At 40.2% G+C, this 20,472-nt stretch overlaps 1 protein-coding gene across 1 annotated transcript in view; it reads right to left on the bottom strand.

Annotated features, from left to right (window-relative positions):
* Positions 1–20,472, bottom strand: part of LOC309668840 (ubiquitin-conjugating enzyme E2 E2) — a 216,916-nt gene that overhangs the window by 32,449 nt on the left and 163,995 nt on the right. The window contains exon 4 of the mRNA XM_082479364.1: positions 7,799–7,931. Coding sequence (XP_082335490.1) covers positions 7,799–7,931 — 133 coding nt within the window. The remainder of the gene's footprint in view (positions 1–7,798; positions 7,932–20,472) is intronic.

Here is a 20,472-nt window from a genome sequence, read left to right as displayed (position 1 = left end):
ATATTGATATATGATGTATTTTTAGATCACGTGTGGATTTTATGCAGTAATAAAGCGTGTGCGATCTGGCAGAATTACTTAGGTTCTGAAACATCCAATAGACATCACAAGTCCTCTTTTGAAAATATATTTGACAAGCAGTATGCCAACCACTGCTGTGAGGCAGAAGATATTCCCCATAAGATGCCTCTACAGGCCATTTTGGGGAGCTTAGTTTATGGGGTATTTATAGGAAATGGGAAGAAATGATGAACCACCTAAGTTTTGGGGATGGAAAACAGGAAGAGTTTAGTTGGCTAGGGACATTTTCATCAAGACTAAACAAATCAATACAAACCACTGATATAAATTAGTATATTAAAAACAGATTGGAAAAGAAGGCTATTCGTTAGAAGAAATGGCAATTCAATTTGGCAATTACTAGAAGAATTATCAGATAACTGAATTCAAAGGAAATCTCAGAGATTTACATGGTATTGCCCTATCAAAAGTGACTTTTGCATTTATTCACAACAAAATGTAGTTATTGATTCTTTCCTCAGCCTGACATATTTCTGCTTGCATCTCTGTCCTCCACTTCACATGTCTGTGATTCTGTCATTTTGAGAGACATTAAAGTTTCTTAAGAAGCCGCCTGGGTTTGACCTGTACTGAGCCCTGTTCCGCTGCACGCTGCCCTATAGGTACAGCATTACCTGAAGATATGGGACCTATGGAACGAACGGAGTTTGACTGCAGGCGATGCAAGCGTGGGAACCGCACGCTGCAGTTCGCGTGCCTGGGAACAGCCGCTCCGAGAGGAGCAGGCTGATACTGCTAGCTCTGACCAACGGTGTGCTGGTGGTAGGTTGTCCATTTCTCCCTCTAAAAATCTCCTGCGCGTCTGATTTCTGCCCGCAGCCTCCCGAAGTCTTCGCTCGCTGGGAAAGCCTGCCAACTCCATTTATTGTCATGGGTGAAGGATCCACGGGCTGCTCTCAGCAAGAGGATGTAAATAGCAAGGCCAGGTGAAGAGGAAGGGAGCGTGGAGGCACAGCGAAGGGGCTCGGGGAGGCAGCGGTGTGGGAACGCGCCAGGCGAGGGACCCCCAGACGATCAGGAGGAGGAGGATGGGGAGGGCAGGAGGCAGCTGAGAAAAGCTGTGAGCAGCACAGCACGGCACTGAGAGCTAATGTGATGTGACAGCGGCTATGAGAGAAGTATGACGAGGCAAATGAACGTAAGGGATGACAGCGACAGAAGACCATCGCATTTGAAGGCTGGTCATATGATGGCAATATCTTGGGGGAGGGGAGCAAGAGAAGATAGATTGAAGTCCTGCCTGCACCAGGGTTGCAGAGATCATAAACAGCCATGGTCAAACAGGCTGTATTTCAGGTTATTTTGAGTTTGAGAGCTTCAAATGTAAATTGTGTTAATAGTGATATATGCAAGTTAAAGTGTGGGTCTGCCTTGTAAGGTACATTTTAACAACTGAGGTTAGTAATACCAAGGAATGCTTATTTTTTCTCACTACTCTTGCAAACACTGTTCTTCTATTACACTGCAGATAAAAGTTCTTAATAGCCAATCACATAAAACAAGTATGAAAACGTAGAGTAAAAGCCAAGAACAGAAAGAACTGCCCCTCGTACATGAGGCTGAATTTATGCAATAGGTAGCAAGTTTGTGCCACAGGAGAAGGATTCCACCTAATGATACTTAGTGCATACAGATTAGCGCTATATGACAAATACATATAAAAAAATTGAAGAGATGCTTAATATTGCCATTAAGACCAGATTCTATAGACACTGTGCGTTATATTTACACGTGTGTAAATTTACAAAGGAAAAAGACTGACTGCAGTTGATTTAAAACAGCTAAGATTTCAAATGCTGAGAACAATTTTTCAGTCAGTTGATAGACATGGGAGATTTACATGGAGGAAATGGAGTTTTCTGTTATTTTAATTTTGATTTAGAGGTGATTTAGCATATTGCAGCTTTCAAGTCCTGTGAACCATTTTTCAGTCAGCTGAGATTAAAGTCCCCAGCAAGATTAATTGTAGAGTTGGGATTAAGAGATTTTATAAATCACTCAAATTCAAAAATAAAGCTAGCAGAGTACTAGGATAATGATAGATATATCCATATTGTATCAGCTACAGCTAAATTGAATTGACACTGTAATAGACTGAACGCAGTCAAATATGAGAGTAGAAGTTATTAATAAAGATTATTCTTGATGACAATGCAGACAACACTGCAGTCACAATTCCTGGGGGGAGAGTTCTCTTGAAGAGTGTTCATTTTTCTACAAACACCTGTATGAAAGACCCTGGTATGGCTTCCCGATTTGTCAAGGCTTCCTGCTCCAGAGGGACAGTACACAGGATAATGAAATTACCGCACTTCCATCATTAACTATAGTGTACGTAATGATTCAGTGTTAATTTGTTGTGATGGCTAAACTTTAAAGGATCTCAGATCGAAAGTTTGAATACTTGGGGAATTCACTGATTCCTTATGTGGACCAAGGACAGTAATTTAGCTGAAATTCTTTCTCTCAGATCAGGCTGATGGAAAGATATGATAAACCCTATTCATATACAGGTCTATATATCTACACACATGCACCCACAGATAGACACACAACCGCACACAAGAGACATCTACCCATGCGTAGCTATACATCCCATTCAATATACCAAAGAGACAGCGCAAGAGAGAGTTTTCCTTTGTTAAAGCCAAGGGGTGAACTGTCTGAATCCATTAAGGATGAAAGGAAGATAGTTAGCAGGAAAAAGAAATCTCAAAGGTATTTCTAAAAAAGGTTGAGGGGTCACTAAGGCACTGGAGAAATGTAAGGTTATTTCCTTGGCAGGCCATCTATGTAGTTTTATTCATTTCTTTAAGTGGCTGCTCTGAACAGGGCACAGCTTTCTCTTTTCTCTTCAGCCCACTGCACTACAAGGGAGATGCTGTATTTCGGGGGTGACGTGAAACCTCACCTTGTGCCCAACACTGAAACCTCAGCAGCATCTGGCCTTTAGCAGATGGTGAGATTGCGTCCACAAATATGCTCCGCTTTGTCTGTTCCATACCTGCCTCCCGCCTGGCATCTCATAAAACCGACGTGATACTTAGGATGCAGCTGAAGAGAGAATGGCGATTCTGCAGGCTGCCTGCTTTCTTGCTGACTCAGCCAACTGGGTGCTCAGCTAATTTCCGCAGTGCTACAGAAGCTTCCTCACAGTGGAGGCGAGGAAATATTTTTAATTGATTAGAGCCTCCCAGAAAGCCAAAGCTAATTTGTCAGTTCTCAGATGAGCTGTTCTAAAAATCGTGTTCTCTGGTTGTAGAGATAAATCGGAGTTAGGCTGGGATGGCCCTCCGTCACTCCTATTCAGGTTGCATCAGTCACACATAGATAAACTTTTGGGGGAAGAACAACTCCCTCCTCTGCATGAGTGTGCTGCAGTTGTGAGTGAAGCAAAATGCCATTGATTTAAAAGGAAAGCAAAGCTGAAAGGGTCAGTGACCTCTGGCTTGGAAAATCTGGAGTCCAGTTTCAAGGCATGAGGCAAAGTTGAAAGACTGAAATAGACTGACTTCAAAGGGGAAAAAAATGAATATCGTGAGAGCAAATTATACTCTGAGATACCACATGGTATTTTCTATTTTGGTGAAGAATAACTTAAATTGATATTATGCTTATGGGCTAACTTTAGAGAGACAATGACAGGTAAGGACTGACAATAATAAAACTGTATGGACCTGTACGGGAAAAACTGGTTGGTGCAGACGGGCAAGGAAACCTGATGGCAGTGATGCTTGGCTATACAAAACTAGGAACGTGAACTGGACCACACAGTATAATTAGAGGATATAAAGAATAGAGACAAAACTTTACAATCTTAAAAGGATGTGATGTTGAAGGCTACAGAGGTGTAAAAACTGAAGAAAGACATAAAAATGAAAGATTTGGACAGATAGTTTTTCTTTGTTTAAGCAAAATCTGAATGAATGAGTGATTCAGTTTCTTTTATGTGATAAAGATAAGGTGGGAAAGCAGGTTAACTATCTAGAAGAACAAATGAAAATTACTTTATGTATTTGTTAAAAATCCCCCAAATATAGGCCAAACATCTTTTCTTCAAGTGCACGTGCTTTCAGATGTTTAATTTGATTTTAATTAATGTTTTCCACTATGCAGCAGGTTGCCAAATGATCAGAATAGGCATCAACAGTGTTTATAGAAGGAATCTGGATCCTTTAGAAAACACTAAGAAATTTGTATAATACAAACCAAACAATGGTTATACCACAAAAGTATTTTAATTTTAATGATAAAAATAAAAGATGTTTATCCAGAATCCACTCCCAATATATTTTTCTTATTTTAAAAATTATTTTACCCTTCCCAACATCCATGTGCAACATGCACATGCAGGACGACAGAGTGCACAACATCTGAGAACAGATAAGGAAAAGGGATATTGGAAATCGTTATGCAGATTTTAATACACTTTGGATTAGGCTCTTTAACAGTCACTATGTTATGCGACATGGGCATTTGCCTTTGGAACCTCAGGCTGGGTCAAGTAATTGCATCTGGGAAATGCAGTTTCTGTTCCTTCCCAGGTCTTTTGTGGTCACATTTTTGGAAGATCAATTTTGACAGTACTCATTTAAATGTTTCCTTTTACTTCATAGTAAAAGAGAGATGAAAATGGCCCACAGAAATCTCAGGAGGAATGTATGAATTCAATCATAGTGAAAAATGTGAATTAGACCCTTTCTGCTATGTACTTACAGGAAGGTAATCTTGCCAACACCCAGGAATACATTTTATGTCTTTCTCAGTACATTCCACAGTCTTGCACTTTATCTCTAGATTTTTTAAGATGATGGAGCCATAAGGAGTGAGACTAAGAAAAAAAATCTAAGATGATCTGTTCCCATAACCCTAGGACCCATGATTTTGAGAACAGCACCAAATATCACTAATCTTGTGGTGAAGTAGAAGAGATGCCAACACCCAGTGATACAGATAGCACTGTCCTGTGAGGCTGTGTTACATTCCACATACTCACTACCTTTCTTTTGCTAGAAATAAGCGTATGGAGAACATATTTAACCATCATTTCCCAACAATACTGACTGGCAGCAGCTACCTTATGACAAGCAGTCATCTTCCCACATTGCTTTATTCAAGGGATTTCCCAAACTATTTTACCTATGAATTAGTTTCATAGGGTCTGGAAAATAGGTGTAATGAAATAGCAACAGGTTGAGAGATCCTACAGCAGGACTGAAAATAAGGGTCGTTTATAACAGTGGCTGAAGTGAATGGAATAAGAATCCATGTGTACAAAATATGCTAGCGCAATATTAGTTATAGCTGACATTAGTCCCCTGCGCACACGTACTCATTACTTTCTTACAGATCATAGTTTCCCTCATCATAAATACTGGCCTTTTAGTAACACAATATGGCATCATCAACTCTCTCATCCTTTACCAAGCAGTATATTTTCATATGATTTCAATGCACACATTTCTTACAACGACAATTGGCATCAAGATAAAGGCGGACAAAAAAATCTATTACAAAGCAGGGCAAGAACCACCTATTTGCTTGATATTTCATTAATAAGCAATGCACAACTGCATTACTGATGTCTCAAAAGAATACAGTCACCAAACACAACTACGTGTGGATTGAAAAAGTCTTTACCTCGTGGTGAAACAGCAAACTGGACTTTCACTTTCTATTTCAAAAGTACGCCTATGGCATATATTGCCTCAAGACTCAACAGATTCAACAGAGAGAATGACAAAAAGATATCCCTCCAACTTGTCTTTCAGGTCAAGCTCTTCACATATTAGGTTTGGATCTCTGAGAGAATTTCAAGCTCCATTTTATACTCAATAAATCCATGCAGTGGATACACCAATATCCCCTAAATAATATAATTTTGATTTGCTGGGGGACTGAATGTAACACTTGCATTACAACTACTACAAACAGACTAAGGCCAGCAAAGAAGAAAACAAAAGGAGCCTGTTGAGACGGACCTCCTATAGCAATTAAGAAGTCTGGACTGGACTGGCCTGGGCTGGGAGGGAGGCAGGAATAACAGAGCATCACCCGAGCTCAGTGTGCCCAAAGCTTTAACTAACTGAAGGAGAAGTTGTAAAGTTTCAAATTCTTTCGTCACCATGCCATCACAGTTATCTAAATCCACAAATGTGCAGTCAGCAAGGTGTACAACCCCTGTAAGACCTGTCAGTGGCCTCAAAGCTTCCCTAAACTGGCACAATAAAAGCGGGAAACAAAGTTAGACCATCTCTAATACTGCTATACTGACCCATCTTCAGGTCACTGGCTGGGAAAGTCCAATTTACAGAATGACACGCACTTTGAATTCACATCTCTCATTGTTTTTTAAATTTTTTCCTGATAATATCAGTGTTAACTACTATAAACATTGCTGCCGTGGCATTAAAATTCTGTTTATAAACACTTCCCTTTCAATAGTGTACTCACGGTAATCAAATAGGAATCGGCTACTCTCTTTTAATGCAATACCCTTCTATTATAGACCAACGTGGTACACCAACCCTTTCACAAATGCGTCAAAAAGAAGGTAAGTATTTTTTCTCCCGTAGCTCCTTCCGGGAAGCTGTTCCAGAGCCTCGCTCTCCACACTGGCAAGGTGAACAATTCACCCCTTTTCACTATGTTTCATAAAAGACAAGCACATCAATGTATTTGATTCTATTAACAGTCCTGGGGGGTAAATCTTGCTGGTTTCTGTTCCTATTAGTGAATGTGGGTGTTAAGAATTGCACTCAGTCTTCCGGATAAGGTCTTACAAGTGTCTTGTGTATGACACTGGTAACTCCTTACCTCTAAGGGCAACGCCAGAGGATACATCTTAAGAGTGTATTTGCCTTTTTCATAGATGCATTAGACGGGCGGTTTGTAATAGTCCTGTGATCACCCAATAAAGCCCCATTTTGACACCCTCCCTCAGCAGTTATAACTACCGATTATCAAGGACACTCTGCACTAGTGCATTTCATCCCATTTCTTTTTTTCCAGCCTTCATAACCACTAGATTTTTCCTATATGGCACTCTGAGCCTGCTTGATCATGGTAATGACCGGCCACCTTCATGTTATTGGTACAGTTCTCATGTTATTGGTACAGTTCTACGTTTGTGGTTAGCGTCATTATTGACAGCCTTAGAACACGAATCCATAAGGAATTCTGTAAATCTCTGTCTTTAACTCCAGCTTCTTGCCTTTGCTGCTGTATTTCCGTATTCTTCCAGAAAATTCATGTAAAGCAATTACTTACAACTTCATGAACAATAGTGCATCATCTTGCATCTGGGGAAGTAATTTATATGGGGTAGTGTAAAAGGTGCATATTTTTGTGAGACTGCCACAGACCCCTGGTGAATGATATGGGTCAATAGGAAAGATTAAGTATCTTCATCTGCTTATAAAGGGTGTGACTCAAATATAAATGCTTTCATATTAGAAACAAATCCAAATCAAACAAATAACTACTGGAAATTATGCAACCATGTGCTAAATAAATCCATATCCATCCAGCTATACTGGCAACATGCAGGCAAATTTTAGGCAGTTATTTAAATTCTTTCCATCAAAATACTCAGTTTAAATATTCATTATTGCCTTGAAAGTTTTATATTTCATCCTTCAAAGATATACCAACACACACATTAAAAAATATCACAAGGAAAGGACTCCTATCAGACTTTCAATATCCTCCTACTAACCTTAGGTGGTTTAAAAGGATAGTCCGGTGAAAAGGTAATGTCAAGGAAGAAAACTCCACCTTCATATACAGACCCTGGAGGCCCCAGTATAGTTGACCTCCATTCATAAATGTTGTCTCCTTTGGGTCCAGCACTAAAATAGAAAAAAAACCAAAACATAATAACCACAGACAATCAAAAATATACTGCATCAGTTATACTCTACTAGCAGTACCGCTGGTTTCGCAATAATACCGCAAGTTAAAATTGTGTATCACATTCATTAAGTTAGTCCTGGATAAAACATGTAACCAGTGTCCTAAGCTCTGTCAGTGAAGTGATATATTCAGCCAGGAAGAAGTATTAAAATCACATTATAAATTATTCAAATAAGCACAGAAAAATTCCCAACTGTCTTATCTCAAATATTTTAGCGGGCAGATGCGAGGTATTTACAGTGCGGGGATACAGAGACTTCGCTCAGATGTCTTGTCACTGTCTTGCCTCACAAGCCATCCTCTTTTCACCTACCTCCTCATCCACCTACCTCATCAGTCAGTAGCAGTGTAATTGCACACATTATTATACAGCACAGACTGTACTAAAGACTGAGCAGGGTACAAATGACCTTGCAGCCGCACTTTCTAAGTTACTAACCTAAGGTCTCCAGCCACTAGTACAGAAGGCTGCTTTTCTCTGCAATCCTTACCCTATCTTAAAAAAATTATAAACAGGAAGTGGGCTAAACTGTCGGATTATGTTAATTCAAAGTCCTCGTTTAAAAACACAGCACTGAAACAATATTTAAAATGTACAGAACATAATCCTGTATGTCAACCAAGAAAAATCTCTCGTCCACATGGTCAATTCCTGACAAAATCAAAGTAAGAATGAATAAAAGTTCTTGGGCATGACTCTTCCAAAAGCCAACACAGCCTCCTTTCATACGACATAATACTTGTCCATAGAAATACGTATTATACTTGGGGTGGCCTCTTAAGGAACATGAAGACTTCTTTTCGGTTCACAGCCTCCTGATACCAGTCACTGATACAGGACCTGAATTTTAATTAGGATCAATTGGGATGGTGACTTCCAGATATCTGATTAATATTTTTCAGAGGAAGTCAGCGCTGGTAGATATTTCAAATAAGTGACACGGTATTGTCTTGAGGCATTTCTTGTGAAACAATTCTTGTTATGTTTGCAATAAAGATTTCCACAGCACGCAGGGGTTTGTGAAATAACCCTGCGTGTAGAACAGATGAAAGCTCTTGGCTATGCTCCATGCCTCACAATGTACCCAAGGCATACAATTATTATACGACATCATGTCTTGTTCACTGCTCAACTATTCATTTTGTTCACTGAAAGTTAATAAAACCCTCTTTCACCTGAAATTCCTTGGGCTCCCTTCATTAAAACTTCTGACCGCATGATTCCCTGCATACAACTGCATGACTTAGTACTGCGCGGTGTACTTCATTAGTCATGGTACCTACATCAGTTTTCTATAATAGCTGCTAATGCTTCTTGGCTTTCTAAACTATGCGCTTTCTTAACAAAAATGGGTTACAGAGACTGTAACATTATGGAACATTCATTTTCTATCAGCCACAGTAACAAAACTAGCCATTGTTTTAAAGATAAAATCTGGCTTTTTAAGTGTCACAATAGCAGAAGTGTTGCCATCCAGATTTCACAGTGTCTATAATACACCAGGTTGCTAGCTGCCAAACAAATTTAATTTACCCAGTTCTCGGTTTGCATTAACCTTTGAATAATAAAGCACAGCTGAGACTGCTGTAAGAAACAAACCAGAGAATGAATAATTAAAAACACCTCCACTACCTTTAGAAAGACCAATCCCGAGTCAACAGGGAAGGTTTAATTGTGACTGAACTAGGCATTAAGGGGCTAATTGAACTCTTTATAAGCCCAAACGAACGTGGGACTACATCAGTGCTATGGTACACAAGGTCCACAGAAAGTAAAACCCTTAAAAAAAAAAAAATAAAAATCAGGCAATTAGTTCAAATAGAAAAGGCAAGAAGCAGGGCCAGTCTAAATCTTACACCCAAAAAAAAGCCCGTAATACGTGAAGGAAATCTTTTTCCATTTTCTGCAGAAAAATGTTCTAATAATTGGAGAAGCAATGACTCAGTTGATGCCAGCAAGTTAAAACGGAAGTGATATAAATGTGGATCCCAGAGAAGTGGTTGGAAACAGCAAAGAACAAAAGCAAGCCCCGTCTTTATTAGACCTTATTTAGCCAGGAGGGGACGGTTGGGCCCTTTCTGGGTTTAAGCGAGGCTCACTTTGATCAGAACTCTCTCTCTGATAGTGGCATTTTCATAATGTATAGTATTTTTATTTGTTTTGCCATTTATTTAATTGCATTAACATTTGAAATGAACAGTCGTTAATTAGAATAGTTGGAAAACGCTCCATCTGCCAGTTGAACTGTTTCGGCACGTCCAGCTACAAGCCCAGCCTGATCACATTCTGAGGATGCTGATTAACATTAATTGAAGGTTTTCTTTGCAAATGAGAGATGAAGCTTTATTAAGTATTATTATTAATTTGAAGAATAGCTTGAATTGTATGGCGTGTGGGAAGACTGCCGTTATCGACGTCGCCTGTTGGAGTGCTTGCTGGCAGCAAGGCTGTTCAACCGATGTGAAATACCGATCCACGTGCAGAGGCAACAGCTGCTATTAAGGGCAACAGCACGCACAAGCATAACGTTTTTTCACTTGCACATTAATAATACAAAATGTTTGACAGGTGTATTATCTTTGTTTTCCTTCTTTCCTAATTGTTAAGCCTTTATTTATCCACATTATTGGCAACCAGAACGAAGACTCATCAGGCTTCACCAGAGAAAATTCCCATATGTGCAAGACCTCAGCCAGAGCCTTATTCTATAAGGTTTATAATGCAAGAGGATTTAATTGCCCTTCTCTCTACATGGATATCTGCCCGGCACACTGAAGCCCAAATGTTTTACATTCAGTATGATTTATATTCCAGCTCTATTAATGTCACTGGCAACCAAACCACGGATCTCAAAGAAAGCAAACCAAACATCTCAGTGTCTGAAGTTCTGTTATCTTTGGAAGGGCAGATTCAGATGTGCACCCACTCAGCAAAGGGCAGACTAAATCTGCCTTGAACTCGACTGACCCAGGGCCAGAGCTTCCACGTGCCGCCCGCTACTAACCTCCTGCTCCATCAGCCAGCTTCAGGGGACAAATAGTGACAGCTGCGGCAGCTCTAGGTGGAACTGGCCCAACTACAAGGATAAGATGGTGAGGAGAAGGACAGGTCTGCTGTCACACCATCAGTGCAGCCTCCCAGTTTGAGCCCTGATGCCAAAACCCTAACGAACCTGCAGGATGAGGCCAATTGAGGAGCCCAGCGAGAAGCACGTGGTGTGACTCCGGAGCTGGCACTCCCAAGGCTCCAGCGTTTCCTCCCAGGTGGAACTTGTAACTAGGACTGAGGAGGTGCAGCTGAGCACAAAGGCCCTGGAGACCTGATGTTATCAATGGCTCGTCAAGAGCTAGCTCCTTGCTGTCATTATTCCCCTATAGCTGACGAGACACTGCACAGAATATTGCCTGGTTTACCCGCTGGGGAGACTTTGCTCGCTGGAAGAGCTGGGGTGGGTGGACAAGGAGCCAGCCTTCTTCCTCTTCCAGAATGACATCAGTATGGGTGCATGAAATTCAGGTCAAAGGAGTCAAAACGTGTAACGTGCTCTCTCTTGTATTTCACTCTCCTTTGCCCCTCCTTATACACTTTACTTCTGCACTGCTTCCCACATACATACTTGCAGGTGAAATGTATGCACATCAGTTACACTTAGTAGCAAAATACTTTAAATGCTGCTATAACTGGATTCATTTCGCTTTAAATATGCTTAACGTGCTGAGTCTTTTTTATTCCCTCAACATGTTTTAGGCAGGCAGCCACTTGAAAGCAGTGCTGCTAAAAACTGCTTGTCCGGTACAACGCATTATAAACACCAAGCTTCCCCTGCAGTTACAATATCCTAAAATACTAAATTTAAAATGATGTATTAGGAGAGTTGTATGAAAACTACAGCATCTATGAGACATACCAGATGAAAACCTATCTGGAGCAGTTATGAAAGTACAGCTGATTTTTAGTTTTACCAGTTTGCATACAAATTTACTCAATTTCCAGAGAATAACTCAAAAAAAGTGAAAATACAGAAGGTCTATCAAGTATTCACATGGAATAAATTAGTCAAAACAATGGTATTGTTTTCTAATCTAACTTATATTTCTTGAGGAGGGATCACATGCTTCCCCAGCGTCTATAACTGGAGGTAGCATAACCTCATTGTGTGTTCCTGGTGATGTGGGAAATGAGGACTAGTTCAATGTCCTCCCTTCCATTCTTGGACTTTGAATCTTGCAGGTATCCACTTTTAAAGTGTAACTGTACTCTTTAACATAAAAGAAAGGCAAGCCTGTAGCACAAACCAAAGAAGTAAGAAAAGGAATTGTAACTTAAATTGACTTCTAGTTCCGACATGCTAATGCTGTGTGTGGGGAAGCGGTCAGGCCAAAGAAAACAGGAAAGCGAGATGGCTGGGAGGACTTCCCATTCCTCAGGACTCAGAAAGAGATGGAAAGATTCTTCTGGACTGGGTGAGTTTAAATTCATTTTTATCCTCATCCTTTATAGCAGGGCAGAATAGAGCAGGACCAGGATGTTATACTAACTTTGCCCATGAACTCACTTTCCATGGCATTTCCTATGGCAATTCATTCTTATTACTGCATTATTTAATCTGAATTGCCTTAGCTCACAGAAACACACATCAGAACTAGGCTTCCCCTGCCTTAGTTGCAGTCCATGGAAGGTGCAGACCCTCTCAACTATCTTCAATAACATGTGACAGCAGAAAGAAGAGGGATACACTTAACTCGCTTCCTTTCCTTTTATTACACGGAGCCTTGACTTCACTATTTCCCTCTGAAGAGAGAAGCTCACCATTATCTCCATTTATAAGACATACAACACTGTTTCCTGCAATCCCATTTCTTGCACATCTAACAGTTACGCTGGAGCAGATCCTGCCTCCAGCTGCCCTCCGTGAATGCTTCTGGGAAGCCACTTGCCCAGAGGGCAAAGCGGATACAAAAGTATTGGAAGATTGGCAAAATAATTTAAGAGCACAGCTGGCGAGGGAAGAGGATGGATGTAACAAACCAGAAGATTGCAGATTCAGCTTTCAGTGAGCTACATCTCTTGAGAAGCTCATACGGAGCCTCATTAAAAGAAACCCAGCACATACCTCTACTCTCCGTTTTGAACATGGTGCCAATACTGAAACGGGGCCTAAGCAGAAGTGTTGCTTTGGTCTGTCCCACAGCTCGGGGCTGTCCCCGTGCTTGGGGACAGCCACGAGACCAGCAGTGGGGTTGTGCTGGCAAAGTGGTTGCTGGATAATCTCAATCTGGGAAGCGGTAAATCCGCATGAGCTATGCTGATGCTGACATCACCAGGTGACGCAGACCCACCTGCGCACCCAGCCCAGCCCCGTTCAACAAAAAGCAAAAGTAGTGCCATTGAAAAGCATTGGCATCACAGCCCCATGAGCCACTGCTGTGTGTCTTTGGCTTTGGAATGGATACAGACAGCGCCAGCAGCACCAGTTATCTGTTGAATTTCTTCCGCTCTTCTCCCAATTCTCTCTCCTCTCCATTCTGGAAGCCCACCTGATCCCCCACCTCTCGAGCCTTCACCCTTTCTCTTCCCTTGTTACTGACAATTCTTCTTCATAGAACCTGTATTTTCTGTTTTCTGCTTGAAGTTGGTGCCTCTCACACCCCCTCTCTCTGTATGGTGATAATTCATTGCTCCTTCATCGTGGTGGATCCTTCCTCCCTTCAGGTACATGCAGATCCCCCTCCCCCTAACATTCCCCTTATTTTTCTCTCATCAACAGCCATCAACACATCCAGCTATTTTTCTTCTTTCTCCAGAAAGGAGGAGGGGGCGGAAAACGATGCAGGGGGATTTTATTATAGTACAGCAGTTACTCATTTGGTTTCTTTCCTTCCCTGTTGCCCTTCTTCGGAGACGTAGAAAATGAAGAGCAAGCAGAGTGGATGCTGCAGCAACAGTGGCGTAGGGAAGGGAGCCACAGCTGCCTGCCCAGATGCTACAGTGGTATCAGCAGGTACTTTTATAAATGTATGTAATAAACAGTTGCCACAGCAGCCAATGGAATACATTTCCACAAAACAAAAACAAAGAGATAGCAGCAAACACTGAGACTGCCTGTGGCAATGGGCACAGTTGTATAGTTAATAACACCTCTGCTATGCATAAAATTAGCAGGCTAGTCTCCAAGCAGTAAAATCAAAGAGCAATTAAAGAAATAAACCCCTTCAGAATTAGAGATAAGTGCTTAGTTCGGCTATAATATTGATGACTTAAAGTCTCATCGAGAAATAAGCCCTCCCCAGATTTGTACCTTGGGAATGCATAACCTTTTCTAAATCTCTTTTTTCCTGAAAATCTGCTGAAAAATCCTGAAATCTTCTTTCCTTTTTTTGTTTTGGTTTTGGTTTTTGTTTTTAAACTTATCCCCATGTCAATTCCTACATCTAGATGGTGCAAAGAGTGCCATTATCAAAATACTGGAAGATGCTCATGTTTCTTACTAGTTATTATCTAGACCAAAGATAGAAATTTTTCAGCATTAAATTTGAGGCCCAAGAGATCTGAATTACTCTAAGAAAATAAACAATATATATGCATTTTTAAGGAGTTGTTCATTTTACTTTAGATAGACACTATAGGTAGTGAAAAAGCTTGGCTTTCCATGATCTAACACTCAAATTCGGGTCTACACTAGGTCCAGTATTTTTGGTCACCCTGCAATATTACTGGGAATTTATGTCTTACATATGTTGGAATATCAACATAATTAGATGAGGTAAGCATGATTTTTGGGTAGGTATCTTTCATTAGACTTAATTATTCATAATGGAAACCAAGAGCGAAGTGGCTGGGCTACTTGTCACTCAGAAAGGCTTTGGCAGAAAGAGACACTTCAGACAAATCCCTTACACCACTTAGTTTCCATTACAGCGAGAGAATTCAGCTGAAAAATCTGGATCAGACTTTCTTCCAGCTCTTCCAGTTTTCTGATTGAGACCATCTTTCCATAAGAAACTTAAAAAAAAAAAAAAGTACTTTTAGGCAAGCAGTAAGAGAAAGAGGATATTAAGACATTTTCCTAACCCATGCTACAATTCCTTCAAAGTGGTTATATCCTGCTTTTATCATGTGCTTTTTATTGAAGCCAGTTACCATTTGCATCTACACTTTGGAACCAATATGTTTGCGGTAAACGTGACTGGAAGAATAGCTAGGAAAACCGATCCCAATGAGCTGTCAAAGGAGCAGCAACATATTACAGGACAACACAAGATATTACTTCTTAGCCTTATTGAAAGCGGTTGGATTCAGTACGGTATGCCATTTTTTCACTATGAATCTTCTCTAGTTTTAGCAGGGTGTTTCTAGAGGTCCCAAAAAATCGCCCAAAGCTATATGCAGTTTAACTTTGGGGCTTCTTCCACTTTCTTGCAGCAAACCCCCATCACTCCAGGTCAGCGTGCCAAAAGTCTGTATGAGCCAAATCCTTTTCTTCTTGTGATTAACTTTCTCTGCCCTCCTGTCACTGGAGCCATTAAAAATGATTGGCTGAAGCTGCTGAAGCTGTGTTGTGTTTAAAATTAATAAGTTTCGGCCACAGTAAAAATAACAAATAGATTAAGACCAAAGCGAGTATCACTTAGTTGATTTTATTATTAACTTCTAAATAATACCACTAAGAATTAAAAGTAGCACTTTAGCAGACTGGTATTGTTCAAAGAGTCCTTTGATGCTTTTATTCTCTAAAGTCCTGTCTTGAGAGCGTTCCTGAGATAGAAACCATCATGAAGAGAACTGCTTCTTAATGCACAAACCAGTTATTTATATTATAGTATCTACAGCAATTTATTCATTGCAAACACCATTACACAGTGTATGATCACAGCATGCTGAGTATTCACAACGAGATTTTAAAAATGGCAATTTTGTTAAGTATTCTCCACTTTGTTCAGCTGAACAAAATTACATAAAATCCTTCACAGAAGGCTTTCCTTGTTCAGGGCCAGAAACAATCATTTGCCTCCTATTACACATCTATGGGCTCGACTCCCTTTTGCCACATCTTTCCTTTCTTTTTCTTTTAAAGTAATACCACTAACTGTAAGTCTAGCTCTTTTATACTGCTGGAAATGGACCACATAGTTTAAATAAGATAAAATATTTATCAGCCTGATTTGCCTATATGGCAAGCATGATTTGTAGCCATATTTTAGCAAAAGAGGAAAACAAAGGTAACTGGAAATGAAAAACACTACAGAAAAGTGAATAGACTGTCCTGGGACCTTCTAGTATGACCTCCAACCTTGCAAGTTGCCACGTGATACTATTTCCATGTTATTTCTAATTTGCTTTTCCTTGTTTTTTTTTTTTTTTTTCTTAGCCAGGATTGCCATTTATTTTCCAAAACATAATGACTTTTTAATTTCACAACATGTCCCCTTACTCACAACACCTGCAATTTACCATTCTATCTTTCTAAACAGAAAACATGACACACAACAGTGGGGTGGCACCACCAGGCACCGTATTTTTAAATTCTAAATCTAATTTAAAAGGATGAGGTGACTGAGTGCGGACAGAGAGCACAGAAACCCCACAGCAGCTGGAAGATTTAAGAGGTGTAGTGGGGAAGAAAGCATTCTTTAAAACAGCATTGACTCTTTAGTTTCTGTGGAAACCTTCGAGGCAACGCACGACAGAGAGGGAGACGGGGCTAAAGCAGACCAGCTCAAACAGACTAGAAAGACTTGTCATGAATGGGTGCAATATACCAAAAGCTTTGGATCTGAAATCCATTTGATATGTTGATTTGATCACTTATAAAACAAGTATTCCAAGCTCCTGGAAATACTGGAAATGATGAAAAATGGGGAAAAAAAAAATAATCATGCGCAATGTATTAGCGATGAACAGATCAGCCGAACTTCAGCTAACATCTTCGCTTTCTGATGACAGACTGACGATTTCATGTACGAATTTTTTTTAAGCCTTATCCAAAAAAGAGCTCTATAGTGTCTAACTTTAAGAAATATTAGCGTAAAGATATTCTGCAGTAGTCAGCCATTTCAGTAATTGAGAATGATTTATACAGAATTATTTCTAATATATGCACACACAGATATTCTGATTATTATGAATACTATAGGTAAGGCAGTAATATTTTTCAATGACTGTATATTCTCTTTTCCTCAGAAAGCTGGTTTTGGAAAAACCACTAGTCATCGTATCTTTCCCCTACTTGGAAATGATTTATCCAACTGCCTATAAAGAGGTTTGATTTGCTCAAGACTGTCATCTTTAATAATCCCATCTACAGGCAGTTGTCTAAATAGGAACCTGGAAATTTTGAAACCTTACACAGCAAGAATAATATAGCTTTTTTTTTTTTTTCTGAAGTGGCCCAATTCTGAGGTTTCCCTTTGTGATGTTTTAGAGACTTTCGTTTCTTTATATAACCTGCTTGAAAAACTCTCCCAAAGTATTAATGAGGGAAAGCAATGAGAAGCATTCAAGAAGTTAGTATTTACAGAGAGAGAGGGAGGGAGAGAGACACCTCAGCCATACAATATCGCTGTGTACCCAACAAGTTTGCTCCTCCATCCATCCTGCAAACAGAGGAACAGGCTTGAACACAGACTCCTCATTTCGGTGAGATTCACACATGCTTACACGTGAAATCCTTGCTTACACAAGGAAACAACTCTATATTATGGCATAGATTAACTAACATGATGTTAAACACATTATAAAACAAGTCATTTCCTCCTGAGTAAACAAGCCTATAAAGCCAACAGGCACAGAAAAAGGAAATTTGATTCTGAAATCCATATACTTCAAAAGCAGATTCCTTTTATTTAGTCAATTTAGTTAAGAGGCTGTCTTATTTCTCCAGATCCCTGGTAAACAGAAGAAAACACACTTGGAAATTGCTGGCAAATGGACACTTTTTCACAACATTTGTTCTTCATTTGAAATTATTGTCTTACTTCAAATAAGGAGACCAGCCATAGGTCCAAGGTGAAAGAAACCTTAAAATATCTCAACTTTTGATTGAGACTGATCGCCCCCATTGCAGGCCACATTCTGACTTATCAGAAGAAAACACCATTTATAGGCAATTTTCTTCGCAGTGTCTGTGAGGACTGAGCAATTTACACCACTTGACTGACTCGCTGAAATAAACGGGGATCTGGCAGATTCTTGAGGAGTGTTTATGTGAGACTGGGACCCATAATGTGGCTTCTTTACTTCGGTAGACTACTGTTAAGACTTTTTAACGTACTCCTCCTCTGGGGTCGGGGACTTATCTGGATCCACGACAGGGTAAGAAGAAAAAAAAAATATACAGAAATTTCTCATTTTTCTACCAGGATAATTTTCTCCCAGGATCTTTTGGGAGAGTCTCTGGGTCTGAGGTTAGGAAGGGGCTTTCTGTTCTGAAGTTGCTGGAATCGTCTCAACGTCAGATGTGGAGTCACCAAGTGAACTTGCTAAAACAGTCCCAGAAACTCTAGTTATGCCACAGGCTTCACTATATGAATGGGGTCATCCCAATGTGTTTTTCAGTAAATGTGAGCTTATTTGGGACAGCCGAGGCTACATTCTTCTCAGTACACAGGCCTCCACTGTGCTCCTGGAATCAGGACTTCTGATTAGAAAACCTTGCCCTGTAATGGCTCAGTTTCATGCCTTGTTTTATTCCAAAGCATTAGGATGGAAAGACATAAAGTAGTCCTGGGAAGGATGATGGCAAAATTGGTTCAAGAAAAGAAGGACACTTGCTTGTCATTTGAAAGCCATAATGAAAGCGTGTGGCTGGAAGAAGAAGTCCGCAGCCTCTGTGCTCGGCATGAGAAGGCAAACAACCGGTGTGCAGGTACCGGCTTGTGAAAGCAGTCTTCACCTTAGAGCTGGAGCTGGGCAACTCGGAGCTCCGTAAAATCCCTCTCAGGGTTTCAAGTGACACTCCCACTGCTGTACGCCTCACACGATCTACTCTAGAAATGATACCTTGTCTAATGAAGAATCAACATTTCTAATTAGTAAGGGAGAACCAGAATTCTAATCTGCAAGTCACAATCGACGACTCTGTCATAGAAGAATAAACTTCACATATACAAGGCCTGTTTTTTCATAACCACAGCTTATGTTCCCACATTGAGATATAATACCGAAACCAGTTTAAATTGCCATTGTAACTTCCTTGGCAAACAACAACTTGGAATCCTTACTCACACAGATGTTTTTTGCATGATAAAAATTACATTTGTGTTATTTTCTTTCCCGTTTTCAGTTCCAGCTCATCTCCCTGGTTCAGCTGCCAGTGATACCTTCTCTCATCATTGTTTATCCACCCGTAATGTGACTGGTCGTGTGCATTAAGTGACAAACGACCAGTCTTTGAGTCAGAGCTACCACCACAAGGAGAACCACAGAACAGTACAGTAGCCATGCTGAAATCCATAACGCAAAAATAACATGTAGCTTAACCTATGAATAACAGAGCTATGTTACTTATCTTTATCGTGCGTTACTGCTTATCTTTATTATCCCAATCACACTTGTTTAAGTCTTGTGTATCCAAAGCAAACAGCTGGAGCAAATGGCTTTGAGCTACAGAAATGTTCATCTTGTGGTCTCCGGTTCGGTGCAAGCCTAGATGGCTTCTGTCCAAATTATTCGTACTTGGAGGCTTTTTGGTGGTCTGCACCTAATGAATAGGTTTGCTACAAATCCATTTCTTAGCGGACAAATGTCCCAAGTCATAAGAATATCATTGCTGATCGCAGCCTTGCTGGCAACGCTGACTGGACGGAGGAGGAAAGACTCTTTGGCTGCATGTGGTAGTTCTCGGTTGAGGCACTGGGAATGCTGTGGGAACACATGCCAGACAGCTGCCTGTCTTTACAGATTATTAACAGGCTACTTAGGAATGTATCTGTACGAATCACTGTAATGGCCTTCACAAACACCATATTTGGTGTACTAGTTTTAACAGAAAAATGTCCTGATTTTTTCCTAACACAGACAGAAGGCATGGTGGAGATATTTCATGCCATATTACTGTTTAAATAACTTGGATACAATCAAAATCAGCAATGGTTCACCTGTACTGCTTGTGATAATTGAGCAGAAATCGGAGCCATCTGAGAAAGATTCAAATATACCACTTTATGTATGAAGAGGAAAAAGCTTTCCTCTGTCAGATCCTATTGAATCACAACAGTGTGCACATGTATTCTTGTCACAGTTTCTGCACTTTTACTGGTTTTGATGCCTTCAAAATAATCTTTTTTAAAATTAATGTACTTGCCAATTGTATATTCTGGAAGGGAGAGCAGCTGTTTCCTCACAACTGTACGCATAGCCTTTTGAAGAAAATTTTGTTTATTAATAGTAATCTGTTTTTCATGGCTTTGCAATTTCTTAGATAATAGGGTAAAACACAATTTTCCTTTCATGTTCTCTGCATACAGAAGAGACAGATG

Source organism: Vanellus vanellus, assembly GCF_965231255.1.
Source record: "Vanellus vanellus genome assembly, chromosome: 2".
NCBI lineage: Eukaryota > Metazoa > Chordata > Aves > Charadriiformes > Charadriidae > Vanellus > Vanellus vanellus.
The sequence above is the reverse complement of the archived record's forward strand: the minus strand, read 5'-3'. Positions and strand labels throughout refer to the sequence as shown.